General features: G+C 42.0%; 1 protein-coding gene across 1 annotated transcript in view; it reads right to left on the bottom strand.

Annotated features, from left to right (window-relative positions):
* Window positions 1-4,865: 4,865 nt before the first annotated feature.
* The window catches only part of ppp1r37 (protein phosphatase 1, regulatory subunit 37), a 40,201-nt gene continuing 29,948 nt past the window's right edge, over window positions 4,866-15,118 (bottom strand). The window contains exons 6-13 of the mRNA XM_010751725.3: window positions 14,753-14,903; window positions 14,464-14,619; window positions 12,835-12,947; window positions 10,413-10,554; window positions 10,148-10,314; window positions 8,010-9,687; window positions 7,821-7,906; window positions 4,866-6,974 (exon numbers count right to left, since the gene is read on the bottom strand). Coding sequence (XP_010750027.3) covers window positions 7,830-7,906; window positions 8,010-9,687; window positions 10,148-10,314; window positions 10,413-10,554; window positions 12,835-12,947; window positions 14,464-14,619; window positions 14,753-14,903 — 2,484 coding nt within the window. The 3' untranslated portion in view covers window positions 4,866-6,974; window positions 7,821-7,829. The remainder of the gene's footprint in view (window positions 6,975-7,820; window positions 7,907-8,009; window positions 9,688-10,147; window positions 10,315-10,412; window positions 10,555-12,834; window positions 12,948-14,463; window positions 14,620-14,752; window positions 14,904-15,118) is intronic.

Genomic DNA, 15,118 nt, shown 5'->3' with positions numbered 1-15,118 from the left:
AACACAGTTCAAATGGACTTCATTTGAACACAGCACTTATAAATTCTAGGAGAGATCCTAGAGTTTCCAAACATACCAAATATCTATTCATGATCTAACTGCTTATCCTCATCAGGGTCACAGTGGGGTTGGAGCTGACTTAGGGTGAGAGGTGGGGTACTCCCTGGAAAAGTTAGTTACCAGTTCATACAAAGTAAATCAGGATGAAATTTTAGCAAATAAGACAAGACACTGAGAATATTTTTTATTTCATAGAGTGGTGCAGCCATGGATTTAAAATTGATTTTATTCTGACAGTTTAACATCACATACCTTCAATCAAATCGAGACCTGGATGAAGCTGATAAAGAACATAGATGTGGAATAAGACGAACTGTTCAACCTTTAAGACTGTGTAACTTTTCCTGGTCATTGGGGTCACAAATGGTGATTTCAGGATAATAATAAATCTGAAAATGTTTACATATACTAACCACCATAAGCTCATACCAGACGAAGTATGAGTGTAGACTCACTCATAAAATACCCCCGAGCACTACTGAAGCGAACAAAGCTGCATTTCATAGCTTATGAATTCAACTCTTTGTAGGGGGAAGAATGTGTTATTCCTTCATTCAAAAGTGATACAGGCGGATTTTAAAGCTGCTTAAAGGCCAAATTAAAAGAAGACTTTGTCCGATGCTTGCTGCCCAGGAAGGGACAATGAGCAAAGGAAGGGTCAATGAGTGTGCAGTGAAAGTAAAAGGTTTGCACCTTTTCTCAGCAGCAGAAGCAGCAGGATTTAGGTTGGTTACCTGCTTTTCTTGAGGTTAGTTATGTGTCTGGTGATGTAGAGTTTAATGTTTCCTTTTATATTATATTATATATATGGATGGGAATGAACACTCTAAATGTGGGAAACAGCTAGCCTGGTTCTTTTTTTTTTAAAGATTATTATTTTTGGCCTTTTTATGCTTTTAATGATAGTACAGGAAGCAGAGAGAGGGGGAGTGACAGGCAGTAAAGGGACGTCCGATGCGGGATTCGAACTGCCAGCTGCAGCGAGGACTGTAGCCTCCACACACGGGGCGGCCGCTTAACCCACTATGCTACTGACCGCCACAGCTAGCCTGGCTCTGCACGCACCAGCACATCTAAACAAACTTCATATTAAGCATTAATTAGTGAACTTTAGAGATGCTTATAGGTGGGTTTTGGACAAAGCCAGCATAACTAATTCTCCCCGTTTCCCTGTAGTTTCATCTTTATCGTACAGACATGAAAGCACATTAGTGTATTTCCGGTCTTTTATTTATATTTGTTTCCAGGCTCTGTTAAGTTCATGCAGCCTCTCTGTTCCCCTCTCAGCACTGATGACCCCACAGATGACACTGCAGTCCCACCAGTCACTGCTCTTGTCTGCCAGAGGCGCAAGGGTTTGTTGCAGTCCACTGGACTGCGAATCAACAGGCCAGATTGGGGCTGACACCGCGGATAAATCCCTACTGTTGTACCAACATGCCAGCACATTCCTGAGGCACGGCTAAGCCAAAGGAAAGAGCCAGTGAGGAAGCATTCGATCACTTGCCACTGTCCCCAGACAGAAAGAGCGGCCACGGACCTGGCAGCTTAGACAAATCTTTAGCACCTACAAAGATCCTTTATATGTGGAGAATTTCTTTAACAGGCAACCACATGAAAACCAGTCGGCTTACCCCTTTCAAGCATCTAGGAGAAACTACGATGACTGTGAAACTCTGGAAAGATGCAAAAGCTCAAGTCACTGCTTGGTTTGTCCATTCGGGGCTATTGTAAAAACATGGTGGACTCTGTGGAAGGGGACCTGCTCCCTCTGTAGATACAAAGGAGCCACGCAAAGAAACAAAATCACAATTTAAAACACATTTTTTAATTATTTTCAGGTGATTATACACTAATAAAAACATACTTATGAATACTTTATTTCCATTTCACACTGGATCTTTTAAACACTTTCCTGTTTACACATCCAACACACATGGACATTCATAGACTCTTCCTCCAACCTGAGGTGCACAATCACATGTTTCATACCGACATGGACAGAGACAGTGCCTCAGGAGTTTCTCTGGCCATCCGAGGAGTCACGCAAAACAGAAAACAGGAGGACAGGAACCCTCTTAGATGAAGCAGACCTAAAACCCTCTGGTGCTTCCTCAGGAGTTTCCAACAGAACCCAACAGTCACAATGTTTCTGTGAAAATCCAGACTAAAAAATACACAAAACAACAGCAGACTACAGTCACTGCATGGCAGGTTTGTGTGTGTGAATACAGACCCAGTGATGTGAGACACTTTTGTTTTGCAGGAAAAGACGTTTTGTGTGAGCTGAATGTCCTTAACGGCTGACAGAGGCTATGGGTTGAGGGTTGGGGATAGAAAATGAAACACTTGAGGAGAGTCAGAGAAAATATTTCCCAGCCATTCATGCTCATTTCAAACTTCAAACTTTAATAAAAACTAAAGACAAAAACTATAAAACAGTTGCATGGCATGGATCCTATACCATTCAACAATAGGACTGCATGCATTTAGGTCAGTGGCTCCCAGCCTGGGGGGGGAGCAGGGCCCTTTAAGGGGTCGCAGGACATTTTGGAAACATACACATATCTACTGTTGTGCAGAGTTTTATGAGGATTGATATCTCTTTCATATATGTGCACTAAATATGACACCACAGCCAGCAAATGGTAAGCATAGCATGAAGACTTGAAATGGAGGGAAGTCTAGCCTGCTCTGTCCAATGGTAAAAAGCTCTCACCTGCCAGAATCTCTAAAGTGCGTTACATCTTTAATCTACACAAGAACTGATGATGATCAACAGTAAATTTAAGGTTAGGAAAAGATCATGGGTTAAGTATTTAAAAGGTTAACAGAAACCACAATCCTTAACCAAAGTCTTCCCCGGCTTCGGCTCATCGGGATCAAGTATTTGAAGGCTCCAGTACATAAAATCACATTTTAATAACTTCAGACTGTCTCACAATCTCCCCTCCCTGTACTGTTGGAGCGTTGTGGGGCGAGAGTGGATTAGAGCAGTCTGGAATTCCTTCAGAGGAAAATTTCAGTACAGTACAGAGCAACACTCCCACCCTGTACTCAACCCCATACAGCCTCTGCACACCCTTACCCCAGGAGACGTCTCCTGCAGTCAGGGTGTGAGGGTCCGACCAGCTGTGTGGCGTGGTAGTGACGGCTTTTCTCTGTTGTTTTGAAGCAAAGATCAAAAGACCTGAAAAATTTACATATTTTTGGGTAGCAGAAGCAGTTTTTCTTATCCTTTCTTATCTTTTTGAAGCAAACCAGACTGAAACATATAAACAACTATCAACAGGAAGGCCAATAAATTTTGCACAAAAATTCACGGTGCTAAGACGATGAATCCTTTTGGTGATCCACACTTTTTCCTGTAGCGCCACTAGCAGGTTAACATTTACAGTTTGTAGTGAAAGAGCTCAACTGGATGGATTTCAGTGAAAAGTGGTTCGGTCATTCATGTCTCTCTCAGGATGAAACATAATAAACTTTGGTAATCTCCTGATGCGAAATTTCTCCAATACTTCAGTGGACTGATGTTGTAGGAAATCTTGCGTGATGTGTTTGCTTGCCGTGGGTCTCCCCTGTGACGGTGAAATTAAGAAATTAGGTCTCAAACACAAATGTAAACAAATGTTTTGCCCACTAAAGTCCAAACATGTCTTTCTATGATATTGTTACATAAAAGCACACAAAGCAATCAGGCGTAGTTTTAAATGATGGACAGGGTTAGCTAGTTTTAAGATGAGTGAATAATATACATTTATGTTTTACAGGGAGAGGAAAGAGAAGGTTTTTGGGTCACTCTTAATTTGGACAGTCTACCTACAGAATATTTGTAACATGTCAACTGTTTCACTTTGTCTGTATAAAATGTAATATGTATTTATTTATGTGGATATCTTCTCCCCAGACTTGAGGGTCACGCAGGTTGCCAGACTGAGACCCCGAACCGTCACCAGCGCAACACAGTTTATTTCATGTACCAGTTTCTACGTCTTCAGTCAATGACAGCAATAAGTTTCCTTTAGTTTGTGTCCAATTGTTTGAGAGAGAGAAATAAAACATTACTTTCTGAGTGACTTATTAACCTACACTGACCAAGATGTTCTTTGTGCCTAAACATAACCAAACCTTAGAGACAGTGGTGTAATCTGGTTTTATCTGTGAAGCAGTGGATATTAAAATACTAAAAAAAAAACAATGAAGAATTAGCACAGAAACACAAGATTAAACTTGGAAAAATAGTTTTTTCACATCAACTTCAAAGTCTCAGATGTATCGGACTTGACCATACTCTGCATCTCTACCATCCATCCTAGATGACTTGAGCTGCTGGCATGGCTGTGCATTTGTACATGAAACACGACAAATGATCTGATTTGTCATGAGAAAAGATTCAAGGAATGTCGGTAAAATACAATTTTAGGATGTAGAAACCTGTTTTTCCATCAACAGGTTCAGGAACCAGTGTCAAGCTTTGGTTTTAATATCCCTGCCAAACACACAATCGACCTCTCTGACGTCCAACTGTAACAAAATATGATTGTCATTTTGCACTGGCAGCTTACTCAAACCTGCACTTGCTGACCTGCAGCAGATGTAACCGTTGTTTGGTCATCATAAAGGGAAAATTAAAATCTGAAAGCCTAACTTAAATAAAACCTGTAGTCTTTAATACTGGATTAAATCAACCAGTACTGTTTTATAGAAGTGATATTGGTTGTATCCACATGTCGTCTTGATATTTATGGTGTTATTCATCTGCAGACATTTTGAAGTGGCAAACTGAGTAACTTCATTGAAACATATTAGTCATTACATGCATTTATTTGAGAGGAACAAATTTCGCCATACATATCTTTGTGATTACCAGCACATTTCAATTAAGTTAACAAATTATTATTAAAAATTTCTAAAAATTAAAGCATAACAAACAGTGGGGGCAAACTATCTGTTGGGTGGAGAGGAGCAGGAGGGGTTTGAATGCTGCTCCTTTTTAAAGAGGAAAAGAAAAACACAAACAAACAAACAGCAAACCTGCCCGTGTCTGCTTCAGGGGAAAAATTCAAAGCAGGATAAACCAGCGCGCTTCACGAACAAGTTGACACAGTTTCATGTAAAGTTTTACTGCCTTGCTCTGGAAAATTCAGGACAGGAGTTGGATTTGAGACATCAGCGCCTCCAGCGTCTTGTAAATGATGCTGTTCAGACTTTGATATCCGCTGTAGGAGAACAACACAAACACCAGCGCCCCCTGTTGGACTCAGCTTCACCCAGCAGAGTAGTGTTAAAACGACAAGAATGAAACTTTGATGAGAACTATTACGTTTGCCGCTTCCTTGTGTTTGCTTTCATTAATGCACCCCGACTGCTACCATATGTCAACCATTCAAGCATATTTACCTTTTCCTCCCAACACAGATTACCCCCTCCCTCAAAAAAACAACAAAACTAAATATTTGCTCTAGTCTGAATCTGAAATATACATCAAAAATGGGGCGAATCTTTAAAAGCAAACCCCCAAATGGAAAAGATAAAATGAATAAGGGGAAAAATAAATCAGAAAAAGGCTCATATAGCTATAAAATAAATACAAAATAACTGATTTCTCAAAGCAGCCAAACAAAAAAAAAAAAAACAAAGACTGAATTTGAAAGTGGTGAGTCTGAAGGCAACATGAATGATGAACTGGAGAGGTGAGATGGCACAAAGTACCAGTGGAAGACTGAGGAACAGGAGGAAGGAAAGAGGACGACAGAGACCGAGCTGCTTTTCTTTAACGTAACAACGACTGGTCGAGTAAAGTAATGACAGTGTCTGATAATCAAGAGGGGGGAAAAAAACAAACAACAACTGTAAATAACTCAGCAGACATCTTGCTTTCCAACATTCGCTGAAGTTCTGGGCTTTTCAAGCTGGGAGCAAATTACAGACTTTCAAAAAAGCAGGTGGGGCAGGCGGTGGGAGACACCTCCACATCAGATCTGAGAAGTCTGATCAGGAGGCAGGACGCTGATTCCTGAGGGGCCAAAGTGAGCAGAGGAGCAGGAAACAGACAAGAAGGAGGTCACTTTGGCAGAGGTCCCTTAGTTTCTTTTTTTTTTCCAAAGGGGGAGAAAGATCGGGAGAGTAGGGGGGGGGGGCACAGACATAAAACGTTGACATTTAAACAGACATGTTAACATCTTCAGCTTCCTTGGATATAAAAGCCTTTGACAGTGACCTACATCCACCTCTGGAACAACTGTTTAAAGCCAGCAGGTTCGCTCAGCAGGGTCCGTTACCGTTATTTCATCTTCCGACTGTGCCGTCCGTCAACCCTGCTTTTTTTTTTTTTTTTCCCCACTATCACCGTTACGTCTTTGTATGTATGTATGTGTGTGTGTGTTGTGACAAAACACTTTATTTGCTAGTTATTTCCTCAACTACAGTGGACACCTACACAAGAGAGCAAGTAGGGCTGAGAGAAAGGTCCGTGTTCTGTCTTTGGTTAGTGTTTTATCCTCCCTCCTTTGTCCCACATCGCTCTTCTCTCTCACTTACAGGCGGCTGTTTGTAAAGATTGACAAAAATGTAGTGATAACAGGGTGATTTTATTTCTCTTTACCTCATACTCAATGTGCATATGTGTGTGTGTGTGTGTGTGTGTTTCAGTGGTTGATGTAGTGTGGATATGGAGGATTCCTTATTTGTCACAGCTGAGCTCCAGAAGTAGATTTTGTCCCTTGCGTCTTTCCATAATTTGCTTGTATTTTCGTGTATAGAGCTTCGACTGTAACACCAGGTCTTCTGTCCTTTATGAAAAGGTTGTGTTGGTAGTAAAGTCAAAGAAATGACAAAAACATTGGAGGGCAACCAGTCATGTAGTAGAGCCAGACAAACTATCCAAGGGCTGTTTTCTCCTGTACTCACAGCTCCTGTGGAAGCAGAACAGAGGAGATAAGTTAGTCCTGAACGTAGCAGAGGACATTAGTAACAGCAAACGCAATTATCCACGATTAATAAACTAAAAATGACTTATGTTTGATAATTTCTTAGTGAAAAGGCTCTGATGTTTTAACTTTAACTGACACCTCTCTGCATTTATTCTCCATCTTCTCAACCCGAGCACAGTGCAGCACTGTTCCACAGCATGTTTCATCATTAAAATGCCATTTTTGATTGTGCAAATACACGTTAAACTTAATTTCGCACACGTCTACACTGGTTGTGTGGCCAAAGCGGAGCAAGGAAACAGTTTGGCTAGATTTAAAACCACTTCATAGGTAAATGTAGTGGTGGAAAACAAAAATGAGCAGCTGCAAACCTCGCTGATTATCAATTATTGCACACGCAGATTACAGCTAGTATGGGAGGTCAATCAACAGGAAGTCTGGACCAGTTTACAACGGACAGGTTGGGTAATAATCAGTGCTTGCATTTGTTTTATCTCCCTGTTTGTAGAGTTGTCGCTGTGTTTAAAGTTCTAGCATTTAAACTGGTGAGGACAACGTCATCATGACAGATGGCAAGATGTAGAAAAGCAGTTAAATGGTCCATAAAATCACAGTGAACTATCGACCAATTAGACAAAGAGAGATGAAAGAAAGTCGCTTTTTATTATTATTATATTGTTCAAATTATGTTTTATTTGATGTTTTATGTTCGGACTTTCCTGTTCAGCATGAATTCACTTACAGATTTAAAATACTTGAGATCAATTAAGTTCCAGTGATGAATTTGTGTCTGCTTTGTCACCATTCTCATGGTGTGTAATTATTTACCTCACAGCCTCATGGCGCTTCTCTTCCCGTCTCCAAACTGGCTTCTAGCAGCAGCTCCTCCAGCTCTTGTCCACAGCTGACACTCACTACACAAACATTAAACACATTACCAAACAGGATTTTTACACCTAAAACCGACAAAGGCACACCGACTTTATCATTCATAGGTCAGCGATTACAGCGACTCACCGTGCTCCATCACACAGCTGCCGGGCTTGGGGCTTTCAGTGTCGAGAAGATGGAGGGAGAACTCGGGCTTCAGGCCGTTTGGCAGAGCTGAACCGACGACCTCCTCTGGAGCCTCGGCGAAGCACTCGCCCTCGTCTGCAGAGCTCTCATCGAGTGAATCATCCACGTCGACCTGGGAGATGGGCGCAGTTGAGGCAGGTTCTTCTGGACTCTTTGAGGCTTCTTCTGCTGCAGGGTTTGACTCCTGAGCTCCACTTTGAGTGACAGATGGTGCTTGTTGTTCAGTCTGGACAGAGAGAACAGGCTCTACTCCCTGTTCATCTGCCACCGCTTGATGCTTTGGACATGGTTCCTCTTGGCTGGGCTGGCTGTACTCGTGTGTTAAACTGTGTTTTTCATCGCCTGACGTGACTGCCGCCGCCTCCTCCTCTTCTTCCTCCTTTGTTTGGTTCTGTGACTGGGTCTCCTCTGATGCTGATGCTAGCTCGTTCTGTAGCTGTTTAAGAACAGACGTTAACGGTTGCTGCTGCGTTTCTACCGCAGTGATAGTCTTAGTTTGACTCAGTTCATTTAACTGTTTACACTCTCCTTCTGTGCTAACAGGAGACATCGCCTGTCCCTCATCTTCCCTACAACCTTCCTCCTCTTCCTCTCCTTCCTGGGGGGCTTCAGTACTCTCTGTTACCTCCTCAGTGAGTTGCACCGATGAGGAATCTGAAGGCAGGGCTGGTGCTTGTTCACTTGGATCAGTCACTTTTGGGTCTAAAGTGCTAGCTGCCACATCCTCTGTGGGTTGACTTGCAGCCTGTGGCTCTAGTGTGTGGGTCTGTGTGGTATTTGGTGCAGTCTCTAAGTGTGATGCAGGACTCTGCTGCTCTGTCAGTTTACAGTCTGTTGTCTGAGCAGGTGAGCTCTCCTTCATGTCCTCCTGTGTCAGCTGTGTTAGTGTAGTTGTTTGAGATGAGGGCGTCGGCTGTGTTGTGGGTGTGTTCACGTCCACAGGCTTCTTTGAGGCCTCTTTAGCAGGTGCGCTCCACTGGAGTAGTAGCTGCTGCTGCTCAGGTGGGCTCTCCACCCGAGTCACCATGAAGATCTTATGACCCCTCCCTGGACTAGAGACAGATATGCAGCGACCCGGAGATGGAGGGGTGCCGGGAGGAGCCGTAGATTCTGTGACGGTGATGCCGGAAATGACACCCGGCCTGCCGGCAGGTGAGGCCGATGAAGACGAGGGCGTACGTGAGGCACTGAGGAGGGGCTGTGCTACCCCTGTCTGCGTTTGTGGAGCAGTCTGGTTTAATCGAGTGGAGGAGTTTGACGTGGAAGAGGAATTTGTTACCACCTCCTCATCCTCATCCTCGGTGTCCGAGTCCGACTCCAAGTTTATTCGAGGAACACTCGTCTCAGAGCTTGCTTCTGATTGGCTGCTCTTCTGTCCTTCACTCCCTGTCGTTTCACCTTCTTCTCCATCTTTCCCCGGTGTATTCCCGCTCTCCTCTGATGCCGGCTGCTCCTCTTCTTCTGTGGTCCCGTCCTCTGTGGCGATTTCAGCCATGGATGCTGACTGCCTCATCTTCTGCTCGGTTTCTTCTTTCTCCTTAGCCAGGATGAAGTTCCTCTTGCAGCCATTCTGGATCTCAGCCAGCAGGGCGCGCTGAGTCTCAATGAAGCTCTTCACCTGACAGACAAAGAAAATGTCTCAACCATGCAACACAAACCACGAGAATATCAGAATAACCTCAACCAAATCACAATCTCTTTTGAGCCTAGAGCTTCCTCTAGTTTAGTTGGTAATAGCATATTTCTTTGAAAACACAACAGCTATGCCTGGAGGCGCCCAGGTGGCCCATCTCTCTCTCCCCTCATTTCCTCTCCAATGTCAGCCATCTAATAAAGACATACAATTCCCAGAAAAATCATAAAAAAAGGCTAAGACTAGTGTTACTCAAAATCAAATAAGAAAATCAAATGAAAAGACCAAAAAACATTAGTTTGTCTCTCAGTACTGTCTGACTGTCTGTCTTTCAAAGGTTCCTCCTGAGGGCGTACATCTTAAAAAACAGGTCATAGGTAAATACTTCTGCCCTCTACCTCGTCACCTCTACCCTCCCTTCCCCGTGCCTCGTCCCCATGCTCACAGTTTCTTTCTTGGGCTCCCGGTCAAGGTCAAGACGCAGCAGAGAGGTGTTGACTTTCAGGGCGAGCGACAGGGCCATCAATCCACCTGTCTTGATCTCATTCTCCCGAAGGTCGAGACGCAGCAGTCTGGGGCTCTCCGCGATGAATTCGGCCACAGCCACAGCTCCTATAAGCAAAGACGATATAGAAAGAAGCAGGAGTCAAAAAATGCAAACAAATCCAGGGCAAAAACTGAAGCGGAGGCACACTGGCATTAGCTCCTACCTTCACAGGAGAGTTTGGTGGAAGCGAGGCCCAGTCTGAGCACAGAGCGGTTGGCAATCAGTCCATCTTTCAGCTTGTGGACCCCTTCGTTACCCACTGAGTTATGGCCGAGGTTCAGAGTCTCCAGACTCTGAGTGCAAGGCTGAAACAACAGAGAAGATGTTAGCTACGGGTCGTTACAAAACCAAATAATTAAGTACAAAATGTCCAGAATGAGTCTCATGGTGTCCATGAACTCTTCTGATATGAGCTAAATATTTAATGTATTTTCTGACTCTTCTGAACTGTGGAGAGTTTTGACATCACTGAGAGCCCGACTGGAAGAGACTGTCCTTGCACAAGACAGTTTAACGAGCTGATTAGTACGACTTGTCTGTTTACCTGCCTGTTCAAATCTCCCTGAGAGTGCCAGAGCTGCTCTGTTGATGGTTTCTGATCTCTCTGATCTCATCATTTTTCACTATGTAAGAAATCTCTCTTAATTTTGTCCATTTACGGGCTTTATCTCCTTACACTGCTCACTATTAAAAGCCCAGCGATATCATTTCATTGTGTGGTTATTTCCACAGCTCTAAATCAGCAGCCAGAACAGTCATGAGGTGTTATTTATCATCACATATCAGCGTTTTAGGTCATTAGTGTGCATCCTGTGTGCAACATCTAACAAGCCTCAGTAAAAAACACCTGACAGATTTCTTTGAAGAAACATTTTTCTTCTTTTAATCAAAAGCAAAAACCACCATGTGCTTCTAAAAATAAGATTACTGTGTCATACTTATCAGACCCAACAAGAAACAAATAATAAATGAACTTACCTTGCAACTAAATAAAATGAAATACCTTCTTGTCTCTACATATGAACTCTTACTGTCATCTGAATAAGCTGTCATTATTTGTACAGATGTTTTTCTTGGCTACAGCTTTATGTACAAGCGATACATTTGATAATGACATATATATGAATGAACTAAAGAGTATATAATACCAATAACTGTAATGCAAGGACAGCTGTGTGTTACAGTTATATATTTTATAAACAAAAACACTGCTCATTGCTCAAACATTGATAACTTATTATTAAAGCTTCACTATAACTCTGCTCATATTGAACAAAAGGGAGGTTTTGTATCCATCACATCGACTCACCAAAGTTAATCTCATCTCATTAAAGAGTGTTGATAAATATTTATGAGCAACAAGTCGAATGTAAAAAAAGAGAGACTTGCTGCTACATTTTTACCGATACTCCACTGTGGGAATCTTTAGTACATGCGTGCCCGTGCTCAGGAATTACATATGATTGACACATGTCACTCGTCATGCTTCCCTCAGATCCATCACTAACTGTAAAGCCCTGACTCACTACTGTGAGTTTTATGCTCAGGTAGGAGCTAAATGTTTATATTTTTTAATTGCTATGTGTTGTAATAAAGTCTGTTTGTTTTGTATCTGCTTTAATTTACTTAGTTTGTGCTTCTGCCCATCTTGGCCAGGACTCCCTGAAAAAGACATTTTTAATCTCAATGGGACATTTCCTGGTTATATAAAGGTTAAATGATGTCATGTCAAACTTTTTGTGGCTCTATTAAGATGACAAAACAGCAGAAAATACGTTTATCTTACTCGGACAAGGCTGAGGCTGTAATGACTCAGCAGTGCCAGTTGTACTAAAACAACGAATGACCAGTGAGTGTGAAGATAATGGTGCTATCACTCAAAAACAGACATGAGACCAATGACTTAAGTAATGGATTATCTACAGCAGACCGCTGTGAAATCAAACCAAGATGAACAGAGAGAAATGCTGCCATACAAAGAGCCGAGCCCGAGCTCACATCTGTTCACTGAGCGAGATATGACTGCACAAAATGTCAGGTGTATTAATGAGGAGCTTATGTGGAAATGTCCGCTCATATCAGATGTCACACACAGCAGGTTAATGTCTCACCGACCACACCTGTCAACTCTTAGGTTCACACGAGGAAATCAGGTAGCAGGTTCTTTAGTGAAATGCAAATATCTAACAACGATGCAATGAAGTTCCTCATCTTGTTTGTTTTTACACAAGATCTCACAGTCGCTAAAGAGGTAAATCTCTGCCTTTATCTTGTCTTGAGGAGGAAACCGTCCTGGTTGGGCACATTGCTGAATGGTTGAATATCTACCGCCATTATCCAAGCATAGATTACTTTCTGTAATCAGTGAAGTCTGGGGTTACGTTAAGCTGCCCAACAGAAACAGATTTGAGGACAGGAGAGGTAAATCAAACTCTGTTTTGATCGCCTCTCTGATAATGAGGAGAACATTTCAGTCTCCTTGCTTACACTGTTACACACACATCTGATAAGACTTTGGCTCTATTATGAGTGTAAATGTGTGTGTGTGTGTGTGTGTGTGTGTGTGTGTGTGTGTGTGAGAGTACCAGTGCAGCAGCGAGGTAGCCCATGCCGTTGTGCGTGAGCTGGTTGTTCCATAGCACCAAAGTGACAAGGCCTTTCCTCTGCTCTTTTAGTCCTTCACACACATAGGCCAGACCTGTGACGAAAAACGGAGACAAAGACAAAGTTAGTGTGTCTGTATTTAACTTAAAAGTACCACAATTGTGGTGTTTGCATTGTCTTTCACTTCCCATTCCAGAGGGTATTTTCCATGATGTCCTAAGAGGACGTCATTTACTGTAAACTGAAACTTATCTCATGAGAGGGTAAAACAACATTATTCGGATAAACAGAGAAATAAATTTAACTTTAAACTCATCTGTTAAGCAATTTCTCCTTAAAAAAACACCCACCAAAAACAAAACTGATGAGCCATAGCTATACTTTTACGAGCACAGTGATGACAACATCACATCCTGCGTGTCTGCATCTGGAAGTGCTCAGTGTTCATAAATGCCAACACACTCTTACAGTTAAAATTCATCTTACAAAGCTAAATTTAGCCGTATGTCTATAGATCATAGATGAAAAAATACTGGATGTAGCTGTGGAAAGAAAAATGAAAATACAAACTTTTTACTCCAAGACTTGGACATCATTATTGGCTCATTAGTCAGTCTGTTACTCAGAATTTTAAACAGGGATATTTGACTGTTTAATCATTTATATAGAAGTAATTTAGATTTTACATAATTATATTGCCAATGGGAAAATATAACTCCTCTCAGGCTCCATCATATGTCTGCCAATATTCTAGATGTTTGCTCTAAATGTTTGTTTAAGAAAGTCTGTTTTACTCTCTATGGGAATGTCTAAAGACCCAAAACTTCCAACAAGTCATGTTTAATATCAAAGTCCCCTTTAATGTGCTTGGAATATATTCAAAGGACTTTAAACCTCTGAACTCTGGACTTCTACAAGCCATGAGGGCCGTGTGGAAAAGTATGGATGCACCATCATTGAGGATGTGGATAAGGGATTATATTTGTCTCAAAGGAAAGAAGACTAAGAAAGACTTTGTCAAGCTCTGGGAACCAAACATTAATAAGATGGAAATGTGAGCTTTGCATGAAAGGAAAACATGGATAATTTAGTAAATGTTAATATCTGATTTTATTGTATTCTATCCTATATTGGTGTTAAGTAGGTGTGTGTCTGTGTAATGTACACATTAATAATCTCAAACTGTTGTATTGTTACTGTATGTTTTGTTAATGGGCTGTAAAATAAAATAACAAACATAATGTGATAAAAAGTCAAATTCTTGCTACTGCAGTCGGATCCTGCATAAAAAAACTACCAAGAGGACAAAATGTGTGAATCTTTTACTAACTTCTGTTTGTTTCCCCGCCTTAACAGCAATCATATTCTGAATTTAAATTAAGCCAGATTATTAAATATAATAAAACGAGGATTGTTTTTAAAATACGTCTCTAGCCATGTACGGATGATTATTTCCCCACAAAAACCTGAAACCACTCATCTTATCTCAGTTTGTGTAAAGATACTGAGGTGTACGCACAAAGAAATATTTTTAACAAACCAGTTTCACCTTGAGAAAACATACAAGACTTTGCTACTGTGTGTGTTATTGCTCTATCACTGCTGTGTACCAGAGTCCAGGATGTGGTTGTTGCGCAGGTCCAGGATCTGAATGTTGTAGTTGAACTTGAGCAAGTTGCCAAGTTGGGCTGAGTCCTGCAGACCATTGAGTTTGTTATCTGCCAGGTACAACTCGCGCAGGTTCATGTTCATCTTCAGAGCCGTAGCTGTCAAATGATAAAAAAGAAAAACAACACGTCAGGATTATAGGACTGAAATCAGGGATTATAACTCTCTGACACTGCAAAGAGAAACCCCTCCTCTTCCTTTCGTACATCCTCTCCCATCTGCCCACCTTACCCAGTAACATGAGCGGTCTGCCAGACAAGCCAGCACTCTCCAGGTGGAGGACTGCCAGGCTGCCACTGATCCTGAGTGCTCGGGCTACAAAGGGAGCAGAGTGGTCCAGCAGGGGAGTGTTACGTGCATCGAGATACTGCAGCGAGCTCGTCTGAGGGGGAGACACCGACAGAGATACAATTAATTAGCAATGCATGAATAAGGGATACAGGTTAAATGTAGATCTAGAGATGAGGTCATCTTGCGGACGAACACATTTTCCACCTCTGCATCCTCTAGTGGCATGCTCTCAATCTTTAGTCCTGACTCAGTAACCTCTTGTTACCTGTGATTATAGCTGCTGTAGCAAACCGATGACAGCTAAGA

Source organism: Larimichthys crocea, chromosome VII (genome assembly GCF_000972845.2).
Source record: "Larimichthys crocea isolate SSNF chromosome VII, L_crocea_2.0, whole genome shotgun sequence".
Lineage (NCBI taxonomy): Eukaryota > Metazoa > Chordata > Actinopteri > Sciaenidae > Larimichthys > Larimichthys crocea.
The sequence above is the reverse complement of the archived record's forward strand: the minus strand, read 5'-3'. Positions and strand labels throughout refer to the sequence as shown.